This window comes from Mya arenaria, chromosome 12 (assembly GCF_026914265.1).
Source record: "Mya arenaria isolate MELC-2E11 chromosome 12, ASM2691426v1".
Lineage (NCBI taxonomy): Eukaryota > Metazoa > Mollusca > Bivalvia > Myida > Myidae > Mya > Mya arenaria.
This window is the reverse complement of record NC_069133.1, coordinates 15,622,721-15,638,778: the sequence shown is the minus strand read 5'-3', so window position 1 is coordinate 15,638,778 and position 16,058 is coordinate 15,622,721. Positions and strand designations below refer to the sequence as shown.

Genomic DNA, 16,058 nt, shown 5'->3' with positions numbered 1-16,058 from the left:
GACCAAGATTTTATAATTAAGAACATCACTCCGACCAGGGATGGGTCCAGGATTTGGCGTTAAAAAGGGCGCGACTTTTGTACATATGCCCCATGCCGCTAAACCGAAATACAATGTATATATGGTTCGAATCTGTGTATGGGGAAGGTGGGGGGGGGGGGGGGGGGGTATTTTTAGTCTAGAATTGTACAATTTCAAATCCACTAGTGATCACAATTATCATGTTAATGGAACTTTAGTGTTATTTAATAGTTTAATTTACAAATTTGCAAGTAAGTAAAACATGTCAGCAGGATACAGTCAAAGTTCCATCAAAGGTTGGGCCCCGTTTTCCCGTACACTCACACCCGTACAGGCCCGTATGCCAAATCTCTTCAGCTCCCAAAAGCACGTGACTCGTGTTGAACAAACGGTAATTTGTCGTTTGGTTCGCGCTCTGTGACCACAGCACGAGCCGGTGAGAGGAGAGTAGATTAGTATCCAACTTCAAATAAAGCAGACGACCCATCTGAGTAGGTTCATCGTTTCCAGTTTCGTTTAAAAGGAGTTTAGTGTCATTTCCGAATAAACTATAGCAAATATTGCTCCTTTGGTATTTAGCATTAAAAGATATATCCCCAAGAATGAGGTGTAGCTGCGGTCTGAGAAAATTGAATCTGAATGTCACTTTTTCTTGGTTGGAATTCTCTGGTATTAGATCGAATGTGCATTTCGTATAGGCATAGTCCTCATTTATCCAAATGTAACATTCACGGTAGCGTTCAGCAGAACTATTGTAGCTATGCAACACTAACTTATCAATGCGTCCAGCTTGTTTGGTGTAAGACAGTTTTACATGGACAGTATCCATGTCTAAGAATTCCTCAATGTTTGCAAGTTTAAGCCAGTAGTTTTCATCGTTTTCTCCAACCAAACCTTCATGTTGATAAAATACGCCGACATTCTTGAAGTATTGGTCGTAAGCAAACTGGCCGCCCCATATCTCATCCGGCATCCGGAACTGAAGCTTGCCTTCGTCGGCGGCCATAACATGCGTAAAGATAAACACTGCCGACGCCCCGGACAACGCAACGCACAAACCAATCGTATTCACGCCCTTGTAAATTGTTTTTCGAAACTTTGGCGTCGAATGCACGGTCGACTTTTTCTCCAAGTACGTCCGAATTAGAGGGATAACCACTCTTAAAACAACAGAAACGATTACAATTAGCGCCTTGATTAGCTGAAAGTAACTTATGGGTTCGTTATGGCATAAGCTAATAATGAAATTCACTGTTAGTGTTGGTACCTCATCTAACCAGACGACAATAGCCGAGCAAAGGTCAAGGTCAACCCAGGGTGTGCCGGTGATAAACTCTCGCGAGATGTTGAAAATCTCGAAAACAATTGCTAATGAACCAATGGCTGTGGTCAAAACTAGCACCATGACAACCAGTCGCCTTGGTGGTCCATACACGAGACCTTGTTCTAAAAATAGAATATCTTTCAAGAACAGCCAATCGTTGGTGCATTCCGCGAGGTCAAGGACCAATATGGCTATAAACACGAAGCAGTACAGACACGGATGGGTGCTGAACACTGTACGTAGATGTCTACAGCACTGGTCCTCTACCGGAGATTTACTGTCGGGCAGGAGCTCAAAACGATCTCTGGTCATGGTTATCACGGTAACACTAGACAGCAAGTAGCCCTTTTATGTCACGTTAAAATCATCGGCTTTGCTGGAATGCTTATACTGCTGTTTTTATCACGCCGCAAAGCATTGTCTTTTCACTATAACACATGTATATTGTGTATGATTTTAAATCAGCATCCATTATAATGAGAAAACAGGAAGCCACGTGACTTTTACTTTGCCGCCTTTATTAATACCAATACAATCCTATTTTGCTACACACTTCCCAAAACTAAAAGCTGTGTAGAAAAGAGAGTACATGTTATGGGACAATATAGTTTTTTTCCTGGTAAATCAATGAACAAACGACCACTTTCTTAAGCCGTCTTTAAGATAGAACACAAACCTCGACGCCTGTTACTGCGACATCTGGCTCAAGCCAGGGACAAGAACAAATAACAACACCATGTGTTACTTGTGGAAAACAAACCGACGATTTCGGATGTTCAGGACGTTCATGTTGATACCATAATCCTCCTTTGTTTTATCGCTCAAATATAAGTTACTAGGGACTTTTGTTCATTCAAATTTAATTCTTAAGTGCATTAATGTAAACAAAAAACAACGTACATTATGTATATTACGAAATCAATGTTTACACGGCTAAAGAAATAAATGTACAAAATCCTGTAGAAATAAATATAAACAAGGCTGATGTATTTGGTTCCTTCAATAATAAACAACACATATTTGATATGTGAAAAAAAATCAATGTAATAATCTATAAAATAATACATGTACATACGTACAGATATTAAATAAAGTATTGAAGTAGTTTTTAAAATAATGGGTAAACAAACTGTTCGAGCATGATATAACACAGTCACATGGTACTTTTATCTCTGCTTTATTTTCGGAGAGTTTTTCAAACCAATATTTTTTTTAACAATTCAATTAATTCAGATCTAACATAAAATATAAAACAAGAGCTGTCACAGTATGTGACGAATGCCCCCGAATGTGACATTGACCTATGAACAAGGTCAGTACATGAAAAGTTGATTTTGCCTTTACATGTCAAATACATATGGCAAGTTATTTTAAATTGCCTATAAGCACAAAAAAATACCACCCATACTTGACAACCTACACTGTTATGTCCTTATATGCAACACTCCATTGTATATAAACACTAAGTGTGACCTTGACCCTAGATGTAGGGACACGGGTCTTGCATGCGACACGTCGTCTTGGTATGTGGAACACATGTGGCAAGTTATTTTAAAATCTGTCCATACAAGGGAAAGTTACAGCCCGGACACGACAATTTATACTCTATGTCCTTATATGCAGCTTCCGTTGTGAATTAACACCTAAGTGTGACCTTGACCTTAGCGGTAGGGACACGGGTCTTGCACGCGACACGTCGTCTTGGTATGTGGAACACATGTGGCAAGTTATTTCAAAATCTGTCCATACAAGGGAAAGTAACAGCCCGAACACGACAACCTACACTCTATGTCCTTATATGCAGTACTCCATTGTGAATAAACACTAAGTGTGACCTTGACCTTAGAGGTAGGGACACGGTTCTTGCACGCGACACGTCGTCTTGGTATGTGGAACACATGTGGAGGTTATTTTTAAATTATGTCCTTACAAGGGAAAGTTACAGCACGGACATGACAACCTATACTCTATGTCCTTATATGCAACACTCCACTGTGAATAAACACTAAGTGTGACCTTGACCTTAGATGTAAGTACACGGGTCTTGCACGCGACACATCGTCTTGGTATGTGGAACACATGTGGCAAGTTATTTTAAAATCTGTCCATACAAGGGAAAGTTACAGCCCGGACACGACAACCTATACTCTATGTCCTATATGCAGCACTCCATTTTGAATAAATACTAAGTGTGACCTTGACCTTAGAGGTAGGGACACGGGTCTTGCACGCGACACGTCGTCTTGGTATGTGGAACACATGTGGCAAGTTATTTTAAAATCTGTCCATACAAGGGAAATGTTACAGCCCGGACACGAGTTATTGAGCCGGACACACGGACGGACGGACGGACGGTGCGATTTTAATATGCCCAATCCTAGAGAAGAAACTGGAAGAACTTAAGCACTCACAACATGTTGCCATGGTGATGTCTCTTAAGATTTTAGAGTAGAAAGCAAGAAACGCCTTGACTCCTTTATTGAAACCATGATACTTTAATGAATTGAGGCCCTGCTTCAAATGCTTATGACACAGTGACCTTGCAGGCTATTGCCCTTAAAGGTAAGCCATCCTTTATTAGGATGCATAGATGTTTTAGTGCGTTTTAAAATTAGCAACGAGATCATTGCTATGTTTAATTTATATTAATAAACAGTTATTTTTGTATAAATAACAATTTTTTGAATAACACCATAATGCCACTACTATTATGATAGGATATATCAAAGGGAGTTTACAAAACAAGATTTTACTGAGATTATAAAGCAATTATATTAATTCTATTTTTAAAAAAACCCAGAATGTCTATATAAAAAACTGGTGGTTAAAACTTTAAAAATATTCAAACACAACATTTTGTAACTTTGCAATGAAACTTTACCAGTAGCAATTTTTGGTATTAATATTGGAGGGACAACCTTAAAGCTGCACTCTTACAGATTGACTGTTTTGACAGCTTTTTTATTTTTTTGTCTTGGAATAAACCAGTCTTTGTGTAAATATCTGGAAATCAGTGATATAAAACTGGTCCCATTTTCTCGAAACTTCTTAAGCTAATTAAACTATAATGGACATAAGAAGTTTCGAGAAATTGGGGCCAGGTGACAAAATATCAGATCCAAGTTTTTAATATTTATGTTCCAATATTGAAGTTTTGTGGCTAAAAGCTTTTTTATGGCATTAAACATCAATTTCCGAACAAATATGAAACACTGCAATCTGATTCTTTGTATAAAGCAGTCTAATATCACTGCTTCTCAGACATTTACCCTGAAATTGGCTCATCCGAATGCAAAAAATAGAAAAAGTTGTCAATTCAGTCCATCTGTGAGAGTGCAGTGCAGCCTTAAATCAAACATGTTATCTCTACCTGGTACAGTTTGCAAGCAATCTTATCAACATTCCATTTGCAATGATCAATGAATGAATACAATTTTATAACACATGATAAAAGTTTATAAAAGAGTAAACTTTCATACCAAACATTTCTCTAGAAAAAAAGATCCTGTATATATTACCATATTGATATAGTCATTCAAACAGGTTAATATATATATTAATATATATATATATATATATATATATATATATATATATATATATATATATATATATATATATATATATATATATATATATATATATATATATATATATTTAAATGTATATTTTTTAAACGTATACAATCAGTAAGATATTATTCTTTTGTAGACATGTATCTGTTATAGTAAATACTGTGAGGGTGACTGATTTCATGAATGAAACACCAGTTACAAATTTATATAACTATATGCATACATATTAACTTAATACATAAGGTAGTCCATCTATCATTAATACAAAATGCTATTTCATTTTAAAGCTACAAAATGTTAAGTTTGAATATTTAAGTTTTCACATTAAGATTTTTTGATATAGGCAATATGTTATGAACATATGTAAGAAATAAAATAATAAATTTGCTCTATCATGATAGTAAAAATATTGTTTTAATGGTAGGCAATTTTATACATTATTTGTATTTGCATTTTTGTTCTATTGTTAACATTTATAGACCATAAATAGCAGTATACATGACATATAACATATAGTTTATATTCTTTAGGAAATTTCAGGCAGCAAACAGTCACAATGGACCCTTCCAAACAGCATTGGTGACCATCAATGGATCATCCTGGAATGTTCTGTAAGGACATCAATCTCGCAGCCAAATACTTTTAACTAAGTAATAGTTAGATGACCTGAATTAAAATCTTGATGATTAAGAATGGCGGAGTGAGCGTAGCGCAGGGATTGTGTATCTGATGAGTGGCAGTAGGTGGACCTTCAAACACCCGTGAAAGATGAAATTCTAAATGATATTAAGCTAATAATAGTACTCTATGATTGCTTATCTGCAATTTCATTGGCAGTAAATGTAGGTTGTATTCTAAACCGTCTTAATGCAATACCAGATGGGATACTTAAACACCTGGTGTTGTGGTTGAAGTTACTTCAACCACAACACCTTGTTAAAACAAGTATGCAATGAAAATCAAACAGACAATTTGAGTGGATATGTTCATTACGACCTCATCTCAAACTTCAAAATGTAGATACATTTACAATGTGTATCAACATAATAATTGAAACTCAGGAAAAAATGGACAAGAAGAGAAAAGTACAAATCCGTGACTGAATTTCATAGTGATAGTTTGGCTGTCACAGCTGCGAATGGAGTTAAGAAGAGTCCTGAAAAATTTCAAATGGCGGCGGAAAATGTTAACGTAGAAAGACGGAAGTTAAAAGTCATGCCAAAACCTTAATGGGAAAAAGCAGAACTAATGGCGAAAACCCCCCAACAAAATGACATCCAAAATCAGATATCCTTACATCAACAAAAACTTGAGCAACTTGATACAATTACTGCATTCCAAAGGAAGATGTACCAAAAGCCTCTAGAATATCGTAGGTCAGTTTTCTGCTTATAATGTTACAAAAGATGATGAATTTTCTATGAAACAAGAGCTGTCACAGAGACAGCGCGCTCGACTATTCCGCCGCTTTTCAGTGTAAGGACTGAAAAGTTTTGGCGAAACATGCATGGATCACTGTTAGATTAGATTTCAATGCAATACATGATGTGCTGAGATATTAACATAAATGTGGTTACTTGCAAAATTTTAACAAGAATTTTTAAGTGTAATAAAAAACGGCCATTAGTTGCCAAATACAGTTATCTAACTTGGTTATTCAATTAGGTTGGATGGTTGAATACCATTGTATAAAGTCTCAATGCAATACATCAAGTAGTTGCTGAGATTTTATCCTGTGTGTGCAAACATGCAAGACCTTAACCTGAATTTCTAAGTCACATAATAAAGGGGCAAAAATTATATAATATGAAAGATAGAGTTATCTTACTTGATTAAATAAGAAGGTTAAATGGTTGGGAGTCTGTGTGTAAAGTTTCAATGCAATACATGATGTATTCGCTGAGGTATTGACTTAAAAGTGGTTACATGCAAAACCTTAACCAGAATTTCTAAGTCGAATAACAAAGGGCATTTATTTTGCATTAAATGCAAACTAGAGTTATCTAACTTGATTAATTTAGTAGGTTGGATGGTTGAGTACCGTTGTAAAAAGTCTCAATGCAATACCTCATGTAGTTGCTGAGATACTAACCTATGTGTGCTTGCACGCAAAACCTTAACCAGAATTTCTAAGTCAAATAATAAAGGGCAATTATTTGCATTAAATGCAAACTAGAGTTATCTAACTTGGTTAATTAAGTAGGTTGGATGGTTAAGTACCATTGTATCGAGACTCAATGCAATACCTCAAGTAGTTGCTGAGATATTAACAAATGTGTGTTTGCACGCAAAACCTTAACCAAAATTTCTAAGTCAAATAATAAAGGGCATTTTTTTGCATTAAATGCAACCTAGAGTTATCTAACTTGGTTAATTAAGTAGATTGGATGGTTGAGTACCATTGTATCAAGTCTCAATGCAATACCTCAAGTAGTTGCTGAGATGTTAACCTATGTGTGCTTGCACGCAAAACCTTAACCAGAATTTCTAAGTCGAATAATAAAGGGCAATTATTTGCATTAAATGCAAACTAGAGTTATCTAACTTGGTTAATTAAGTAGGTTGGATGGTTAAGTACCATTGTATCGAGACTCAATGTAATACCTCAAGTAGTTGCTGAGATATTAACCAATGTGTGCTTGCACGCAAAACCTTAACCAAAATTTCTAAGTTGATTAATAAAGGGCTATTATTTGCATTAAATGCAAACTAGAGTTATCTAACTTGGTGAATTAAGTAGGTTGGATGGTTGACTACCATTGTATAAAGTCCCAGTGCAATAGCTCAAGTAGTTGCTGAGATATTTACCTATGTGGGCTTGCACGCAAAACCTTAACCAGAATTTCTAAGTCAAATAATAATGGCCTATTATTTGCATTAAATGCAAACTATAGTTATCTAATTTGGTTAATTAAGTAGGTTGGATGGTTGAGTACCATTGTATCAAGTCTCAATGCAATACCTCGAGCAGTTGCTGAGATATTAACCTATGTGTGCTTGCACGCAAAACCTTAACCAGAATTTCAAAGTCGAATAATAAAGGCCTATTATTTGCATTAAATGCAAACCAGAGTTACCTAACTTGGTGAAATAAGTAGGTTTGATGGTTGAGTACCATTGTATAAAGTCCCAATGCAATACCTCAAGTAGTTGCTGAGATATTTACCTATGTGTGCTTGCACGCAAAACCTTAACCAAGGGGTGACGCCAACGCCGACGCTTGGCTGAGTAGTATAGCTCTCCTTATTCTTCGAATAGTCGAGCTAAAAATGGCATGTCTTTTCTTGAAAAACAAAAAACTTCAAGATGATCAGAAAAAGGAAGTAAATGCACAGAAGCTTAGTAGCTATTACAGAAATACGATAAGGAAGATATGTGGAAGTCAGCTGCCAAATAAAAACCTAATGAAAGATGTTCAGATTGAAGATGAAAATGTTGAAATTCTACTAGAAAATGAAATATAAAAGGGAATGCAAATGTTACAAAGTCAAACTTGGAAGATGATAGAGGAATAATTTCAAATATTGTATTATTGATCTTTTTGGACCTGAGATAGCTGTTGTAAAAGACAAACCAACCATACAGATAGTTGCAAAACACCTTTTTCATAGTGATATTGAAAACTGAGATCTGCCGATCAAAACTAACAACCGTCTGCTACGCATGTTGCTGAACTTAAACACCAGGAACAATCTTTGTTTTATGGTGCATTTATAAGCTCCATTAGTGTGTGTTTGCGCTGATGCATTGTATAAACTGTTATTGAACCCTTTGAGTCAGTCGAGGAACAATATCAGGGAGAGGTAAAGCAAAAAATGACCGTCAATTAATACAAGCAGAGGATGTAACCAGGGTGCTTCGAAAAGCGATCCAGGAAGATTTATTTGATGAGATTATGGACTGACTCTATCGATGATGGAAAACAACCTAGCAAATTTAAATCTCTTGCCAAAGAACTTGCTCAGTGTTACTCCCAGCAATAACATCTGCCCTCTGTAAAGTCATTGAGGAAAAGTCTGTTACCAAAGATGAAATTGTCCGATCAAAAGCATAAGGCTAAACAAATATGGTAACAATAAACTGGAACATTATAGACACGCAGAAAGAAAATTAGGATTTTTAACTTTAAACCTACTGATGGAATATCATTGACAGCTGACATCATAATTCTATTGAAAGTCTTAGCAGAAGGATCATATACATTCCAAGAAAAGGACATTAGTGTCTGCCATCGTATTGGCTCCTCCTGCCGCAGTTTCAGTTGATACAAGCAGTGATTATTTTTGGAAATATTTTTACCGCCTGTGCCTTGCAATTTGGGAAAAAATGTCCAAATTGGGAAAAATACAAAATCAGATCAAAATAGCAAATATAATGGCAACCATACATGTTTTCACCTTTTAATGCATACTTTGTGCTGTGAAAGAATTTGTCTTGTCAAGATTTTGTTTATTTTTCAAGAAATTATTTTTTTTTATTCACAAACAAAATCAGCATTTATCAAATTGGGAAAAAATTATTAATTTTGGGGAAAAATTTACATTTTTTAGCAAGGGTAAACAGCCTTTAGAAGGCAGTAAATTGCACCAAAAAAAATCACTGACAAGATCAATCATTGTCAGATTCATATCACGTCAGTCGGTTGCTGCTGTATTTCAGAACAAGAAGAACCTGAATAATAAATATAAAGGTGGCCAAGGGCAATGTTCCAGACCGGTCTTTTTGAGGGCTTAACACCATTGCGTACCAAACTCAGAGAGTACCTCAAGAAACAGGATTGGGTCTCGAATTTATACTCTCGAATGGCAATATTCATTGTACCAAGAAAGGGAAGCATGTCGTTGTGGCCAATCCGGACGACAATAGGGACGTTAATTAACAAAAACAATGTGTTTGTGCAAACATGTGTTCAAGTTTTGCTGTTACTTGTATGTTTTATATTACTTAAATATGGAAATATATGTTTATACATTGTGTATTTTGTTTGTAATACTGATGCCCATATGGGCATATTTTTTAATTAACTTGTAAAACTTGTGTTCAAGACATTGTCGACGAGGGGCACTTCTTCTTAAAAAGCTACATGGCTGTCAGATACAAGAAATCCGAAAGCTTTAGATTAAGCAGGGATGGTACATCAATGCAGAAGGTGAAAGATTTTGGGCACTGCTCTCACTACAATACAAAATACTCATTAAGGTCCACTACCCACAAAAATTGTCCATTTACTTTTATACAAAACCAATGATGGTAAGAAATCTTTTTCTTACTTATCCAAAGACGTATGGAACACTATTCCAGCTCTTATTCCATTAGCCTCTAAATTAAATACAACATAAAACAAACCTTATTAAAAATCAATAATTGAATAATGAATACTCATAGTTCTATATTAAATGTCTGTTGCATTATAAGAATTGCTGATTATTGTTTGCATACTAGTAATTTGCGTGTAGGTGTAATGATTATTACCAGGTATGATATAATTGTTAAACACTGTATTTGTATGATCTGTAGTGCGATTGCACTCTTTGACCTGTTTACTCATGAAGTGCTGACGTCACTGGTGCGTGCGCAGATCTCAGGGAGTTCGAGACCAGCTGTTGAAGAAGAAAGACATTTTTGTGAACTGCAAAATAAAACACCTCATGTGTTCATTCCTAAGACTAAATGGTAAGCTAGGTTTGGTCTGTATTAATAATAGGGAATACTTTAATGGTGGCAGCCGTAGGATTGGTTCCGTTAATGGCAGTCCAGTCCTCAGGTGGAAGCAGATGACAGAGCAGAAGATACCTCACCATATGTTAATAATGCACAGATCAGTCCGTATATAGTTTAATGAATAGGGTTTTCATAAATAAGGGGAATTACTCCTCCAGTCTTGTTGTCAATGTAAGGGAGACAATTTGATGTTGAACCTATCTCCTAGTTTGAAGAGTACTTGGAGCATATGCCATATTGCTTCTGTCGCCAACCATGGCAAGACAGATTCATGATCCAGTGTGGCGGGTTTGAGTGGTTACATGGTGCCTGTGTCAACATTACAGCAACAGAGGCACTAGACATAGATCAGTACTGGTGCAAGACCTGTAGAGCTAAGCAATAGCTCCCTTTTATTCTTTAATCAGGGTCAAAGGGCAATCGGTATTTTCTCTGCTTTCAAGGGACTGACTTTGGAGAAAGTTTGGAGCAAGCAGGGGAAAAGAAAAGACCTTGGTAGCTAGTCGGAACCTAATAAGGGAACTTGGTCTCTCCGGGCTATCAACAGAACGTCAAATGGCCCTGTTGCAGCAACATTGCCATTGCCAAGAGCCAGAATCAAAGACAGTGGTTGAGGACCGTGTATGCAGAAGCTTGTGATCTGCAGTTTCAGTCAGACCAATGGGTAGATGAAAATATTTGCAAGGTCCCCCACAAACAGGAGCCTGTCAGCGAGATGCCGGCTGGCCCCTCGAGGGACATTCGTCTCCAGAAGATCCTTCCTTGAGCAGGTCCTCGTGAACCTTGCAGAGCCAGAAAGTGCAGCAGAAGAGATGGCCGAGGAAGAGGAGGAAGCTTTGTTGGCTGAGATGTCTGAGGAAGCTCAGGAGCCGTTGCCGCCATCCCCACGCCAAAGTCCACGCAGGAAGCCTGTAAGAAATGTCCCGGCTACAAGTCAACTGAAGGTTGCCCCTAAGGTTGCTCTAAAGGAGAAATTTCCGCACAAAGTCCTGAAAGAGCCTGAGACAAGGCATCGTTCCTCTAGGGACTCTTCGCGTCGTAGCTCGGGTTCAAGTTCTTACCGTTCCTCTTGGGACTATTCCCATTCCAGGCAGCAACCTGCAAAGAGGCAGCAAAAGCCCGAAAAGCATCGGAGATCCCCAGAAGGCTGGAGGCAGACTGGTCTTCAAAGGTCCTACCAGCCCAGATCACAGCCTATTGATTCCGGTACTAGGAGTCTAGGGCGTGTGAATCCAGCTCGGCAGCCAGTCAGTTAGAAGCAGCGCGTAGGAAACATGTGCTGTGTGGCAGGATGCGGAGCAATCTCTTTCAGGGCCCATGCTTTTGAGGCTCATGTTCTAGGGATCTTCAACGAGGAGCAGATCGTCACCGAAAAGGTGACCATGCAGCACCTTACTGTCCTGAATATACAGGCCATGCAGTTGAGTCTGGTTAATTTCATTGACCTTGCGGGCCAAATTAGGGCAGACAAGGTCCAATTCAACAACAGGAGTAAGGCCTCGGTAGAGGCTCTCTGTAATGCCCTTAAAGTGCCTTATCCGGAGGTGCTTTCTTTGTCCCTTATTTCAACCCCTGGTTTATTGTTCCACTGGAGAGCTCAGATTGTCATCTGCAGTCTACTAAACCAGTCCAAAGTAGGGGACTTGAGGAAGGCCTTTCCAACTGTGGAGTGCTTGGAAAACCCCATGGCATGGGACAGCCATTTCCATGCTGACCGTACAGCGGAACGGGCTCAGATGGGGGTAGATGATTTACAGGCCCTTGTCAACTCGGCACCCTGTACCCCTTCACTCAAGGTCAATGTAACTGGCGGAGTAGCGGTTTTCTGTGATATGAACAGTTACCCTACTCAGCTAGAGGTGGATTGACTACCTTAGCAAGGTGTTGTGATAGCTGTTGGTATCCACCCCAAACATGCTGCAAAATTAACGGAGAAAGATTGGTTCACTTTCGAAGCAGCATTGGCATTATCGGGTGTTTCCGCCTTGGGAGAAGTAGGCAGTGACTACACTGCACAGCCATCCACATGGAGGATCCAACATGCTGTTCTCCATCGGGCCCTCAGGTATCTTCGCCTAGATCATGTCCTGGTACCCCATAACAGGTGGGACAATCGCAATGCTGGGATGACATGTTGCAGCTTTTGTTTCAACTAAAAGGCTGCATCCCCACTGAGCAGCGGATCCACCTTCATTGCTTTTCTGGAAGCCAGTATGCGGTGGACCAGTGGAGTAGTCACTTTCCCAATATCCACTTTGTGTATACTACTTCATTCTTGAACGCCGGGGAAAACGCCATACAAGCTTTGCAGAACAAGGATGAATCACGTTTCCTCCTGGAGACCGACTTTCCATACTTCGGAAATGTGAAGGCAAGCCACGCCACACCTGGACATCTGGGGAGTATACCAATGGTAGGAGGCTGTATGCAGTATCCTGAAAAACAGGATTTGCTACCTTCCTCTTCTACTAGGTGGGAGGGGGAGGTGAAGAAGATAGGTTTACAAAAATTGAGCCCACAACACCTAGTTGCAGTTGGTTACTCCAAGTAGCCTCAACCAGAAGTGCTGGAAGTAAATATTTACTGATGTAGTCGTCAGTGGATCGTTCAACTCCCTGGTTGGACAAGCCCTAGCAGTGATCTTGATCAGTCTTCAACCAACCCCGGTGCTGTCCTAACAAAAGAAACAGGGGCTGAGTGTAGTGCGAGTGCACTCTTTGATCTGTTTACTCATGAAGTGCTGACGTCACTGGAGCGCACACAGATCTTGGGGAGTTCGAGACCAGCTGTTGAAGAAGAAAGACGTTCTTGTGAACTGCTACTTAAACGACCTCACATGTTCATTCCTAAGACTAAATGGTAAGCTAGGTTTGGTCTGTATTAATAATAGGGAATACTTTAGTTGGTCAAAGTTGTAGACCATATAAAAAATGTAAACAAGATACTGATGTGCCTTAATGTGTTATCTTCATAAAAAAAGTTATTATTATCATTATTATTATTATTATTATTATTATTATTATTATTATTATAATTACCATTATTATTATTATTATTTATTATTATTATAATTACTATTATTATCATTTATCACTATTATTATTATTATTACTATTAGTAGTAGTAGTAGTAGTAGTATTATAATTACTATTATTATTATTATTATTATTATTATTATTATTATTTTTGGACAATGGTGAAATTGTCAGCTTAGGTTTTAAAAGAGTAGTTTCTGAGACTGCTGCAAAATAACGTTACAAAATCACACTTTGTAGAACGTGCCAAAGTTGATTCAGAATAACATTCAAGAGTTATTGGAGATTGAAACAATGTGGCAGTCTCTGCAGAAATTAGACTTTAGCATGAGTGACCAGCCTGCTACTAAAGAAATGTGCAGACAAACTACTAAGTGAATGGAGAGACAATGAAATTGAGTCATGCTCAAATGAAGACACCAAAACCACGGTACTGCGGACTTTCTTGAAGGTGGGAACTATGCAAGGACACCATCGAAATCGGACTAACAAAGGACCCACTCCTCCCACATGGCCAACTTTGGGTGTGAGCACCAATTCAGGAAACTACACAGCTACCAATGAAGAAGGCAGAATGCATGATTCCATACCCACTTAGTTTTCAACTCATAAAGAAGAATAGGCGACAGCTTTTCAATTAGCCAGTTGAAAAACCTGAGAATGAAAAGGACACATTTATAAAAGCTGTGCAAAGTGGTGGTAGTGACTTGTGAAAGGCATACATGGCCAGGGAGAGGCAGTTAAAACATGAACTTTTTAACACTATGCAAGTTGAACCAAAGAACAAGCGGAAGAAGTTCAGTAAGACAACTGACCAGAAATCTGACAAACTGACCAGAAATCTGACAAAGCAAAATCTGAGCCAGAACAAGAATATACAAGTGGTTCCCTATTGACATTTCCAGGAGACAGTCTTCATGGAAAATGCTTGTCAGACTGAAAATGGATTGTACTAGCCCATTCGAAACTTCCTACTTCAGTGCGGTAAATTATATTGCTGACTTGAAAGAATATATATGATAAATGATAATCAAAGTATTAAAAATATTTATTTTTGACATCCTATATTTTAGCTAAATAAAGAGCAAAAATACAAACTGTTATAACTTGGAACAAAAACTTGATTACGCTACATATTTGTAATCAGCAAGCTGTACCTTCAACACAAATCAAAATTATATATATATAACATCACCTCTCAACAAATTTTAAAATTACGATCTATGGCATTTCCAGAAAGTTAGCTCTGTTGGGTGTCAGATACCTTAAAAAATAATAAATGATCATGGCACAGGAAACTATTATTATTTTTAAGACTTATCATGTTACATAATGAAACTCTATTCTTTTACAGTTCCTCCCCCAGGAACATATCCCCATTGACGTGACAACAATACCATCTACTGATGATGCTGACTTTAACGCAGATGAAACAACCGTTGAGGAAATCACTGTCATTGCAGCCCAGAGTGCGTACTCGTACCAGGCATGTGACAAGCTAAGTAAGTTCCTTTTACAGAATTGAAACCGTTTCAATATTTACTATCTTTGATTGATTTCCCTGAAATCAAATTCTTCCAGACACTGGATCGCCATAGCAAATAAAATAAAATAAAATTTCTTTGCACAAGAAAAAAAATCAATAAGGTGCACAAACTTTAATATATTTGTTGCACGCACGACAAAATCTTTTATTTTGAAGCCAAAAAATGCTCCATCAAAAATATTGAATACTTAATAGATATAAATCCAAAAACAGTTTTAACACAGACTGTTGTCACATTTAAAAAAAATCACACCACATTTTTAAAAATAATAAAAAATGATGCCAAATTTACCTTCTTTTTGCCTGAAACTTATGTTTCATAATTTCCTAATCATATTCTCTTATACCAGTTTGAAGAAACAAGAAGATCCTGGACGATGGGACTTGCCCAACCTGCCACAACAAGCCCTCTACAGAAGCTCATTAGTCCTCTGCCCTACTTTACATCGCACGAGGAAATAACAACTTCAATGAAATAAGAATCTTTCAGGACAATCTAAAGAAACTATTTTCCGACATACCCACAAATGACGGTGCTGCAATTATGACACACATGAAGAGTGCAGTTCCTGTGTCTGCGATGGGTAGCTTTACCTGAACAGGACTTGACATTCTCTCAACTAAAAGAAAACAGTGCTCATGACTTTCATATGTAACACTTCTTTACCCAACCTGCCATAGAACTAATCACTGATAAGCCCCCTCACTGCTGTAGAACTTCTAATAGCTTGTGTGTGTAAACCAGATTTTATCAGGGATAGCGATAAATGTGCAGTAGCTAATTGTTTATTTATCTTATAATACATTGCGTGAAAGTTAAAGAGTAAGAATTAAGC

General features: G+C 37.7%; 1 protein-coding gene across 1 annotated transcript; it reads right to left on the bottom strand.

The window, feature by feature from the left end:
- Nucleotides 1-175: 175 nt before the first annotated feature.
- On the bottom strand, nucleotides 176-2,099 carry LOC128211171 (uncharacterized). The gene has a single exon (XM_052915625.1). The coding sequence runs from the start codon at nucleotides 1,655-1,657 to the stop codon at nucleotides 287-289; it is 1,371 nt and encodes a 456-aa protein (XP_052771585.1). The 5' UTR covers nucleotides 1,658-2,099; the 3' UTR covers nucleotides 176-286.
- Between the last annotated feature and the right edge of the window lie 13,959 nt (nucleotides 2,100-16,058).

Coding starts and splice junctions, on each gene's coding strand:
- LOC128211171 (XM_052915625.1), bottom strand. CDS start 1,657: ATGACCAGAGATCGTTTTGAGCTCCTGCCCGACAGTAAATCTCCGGTA.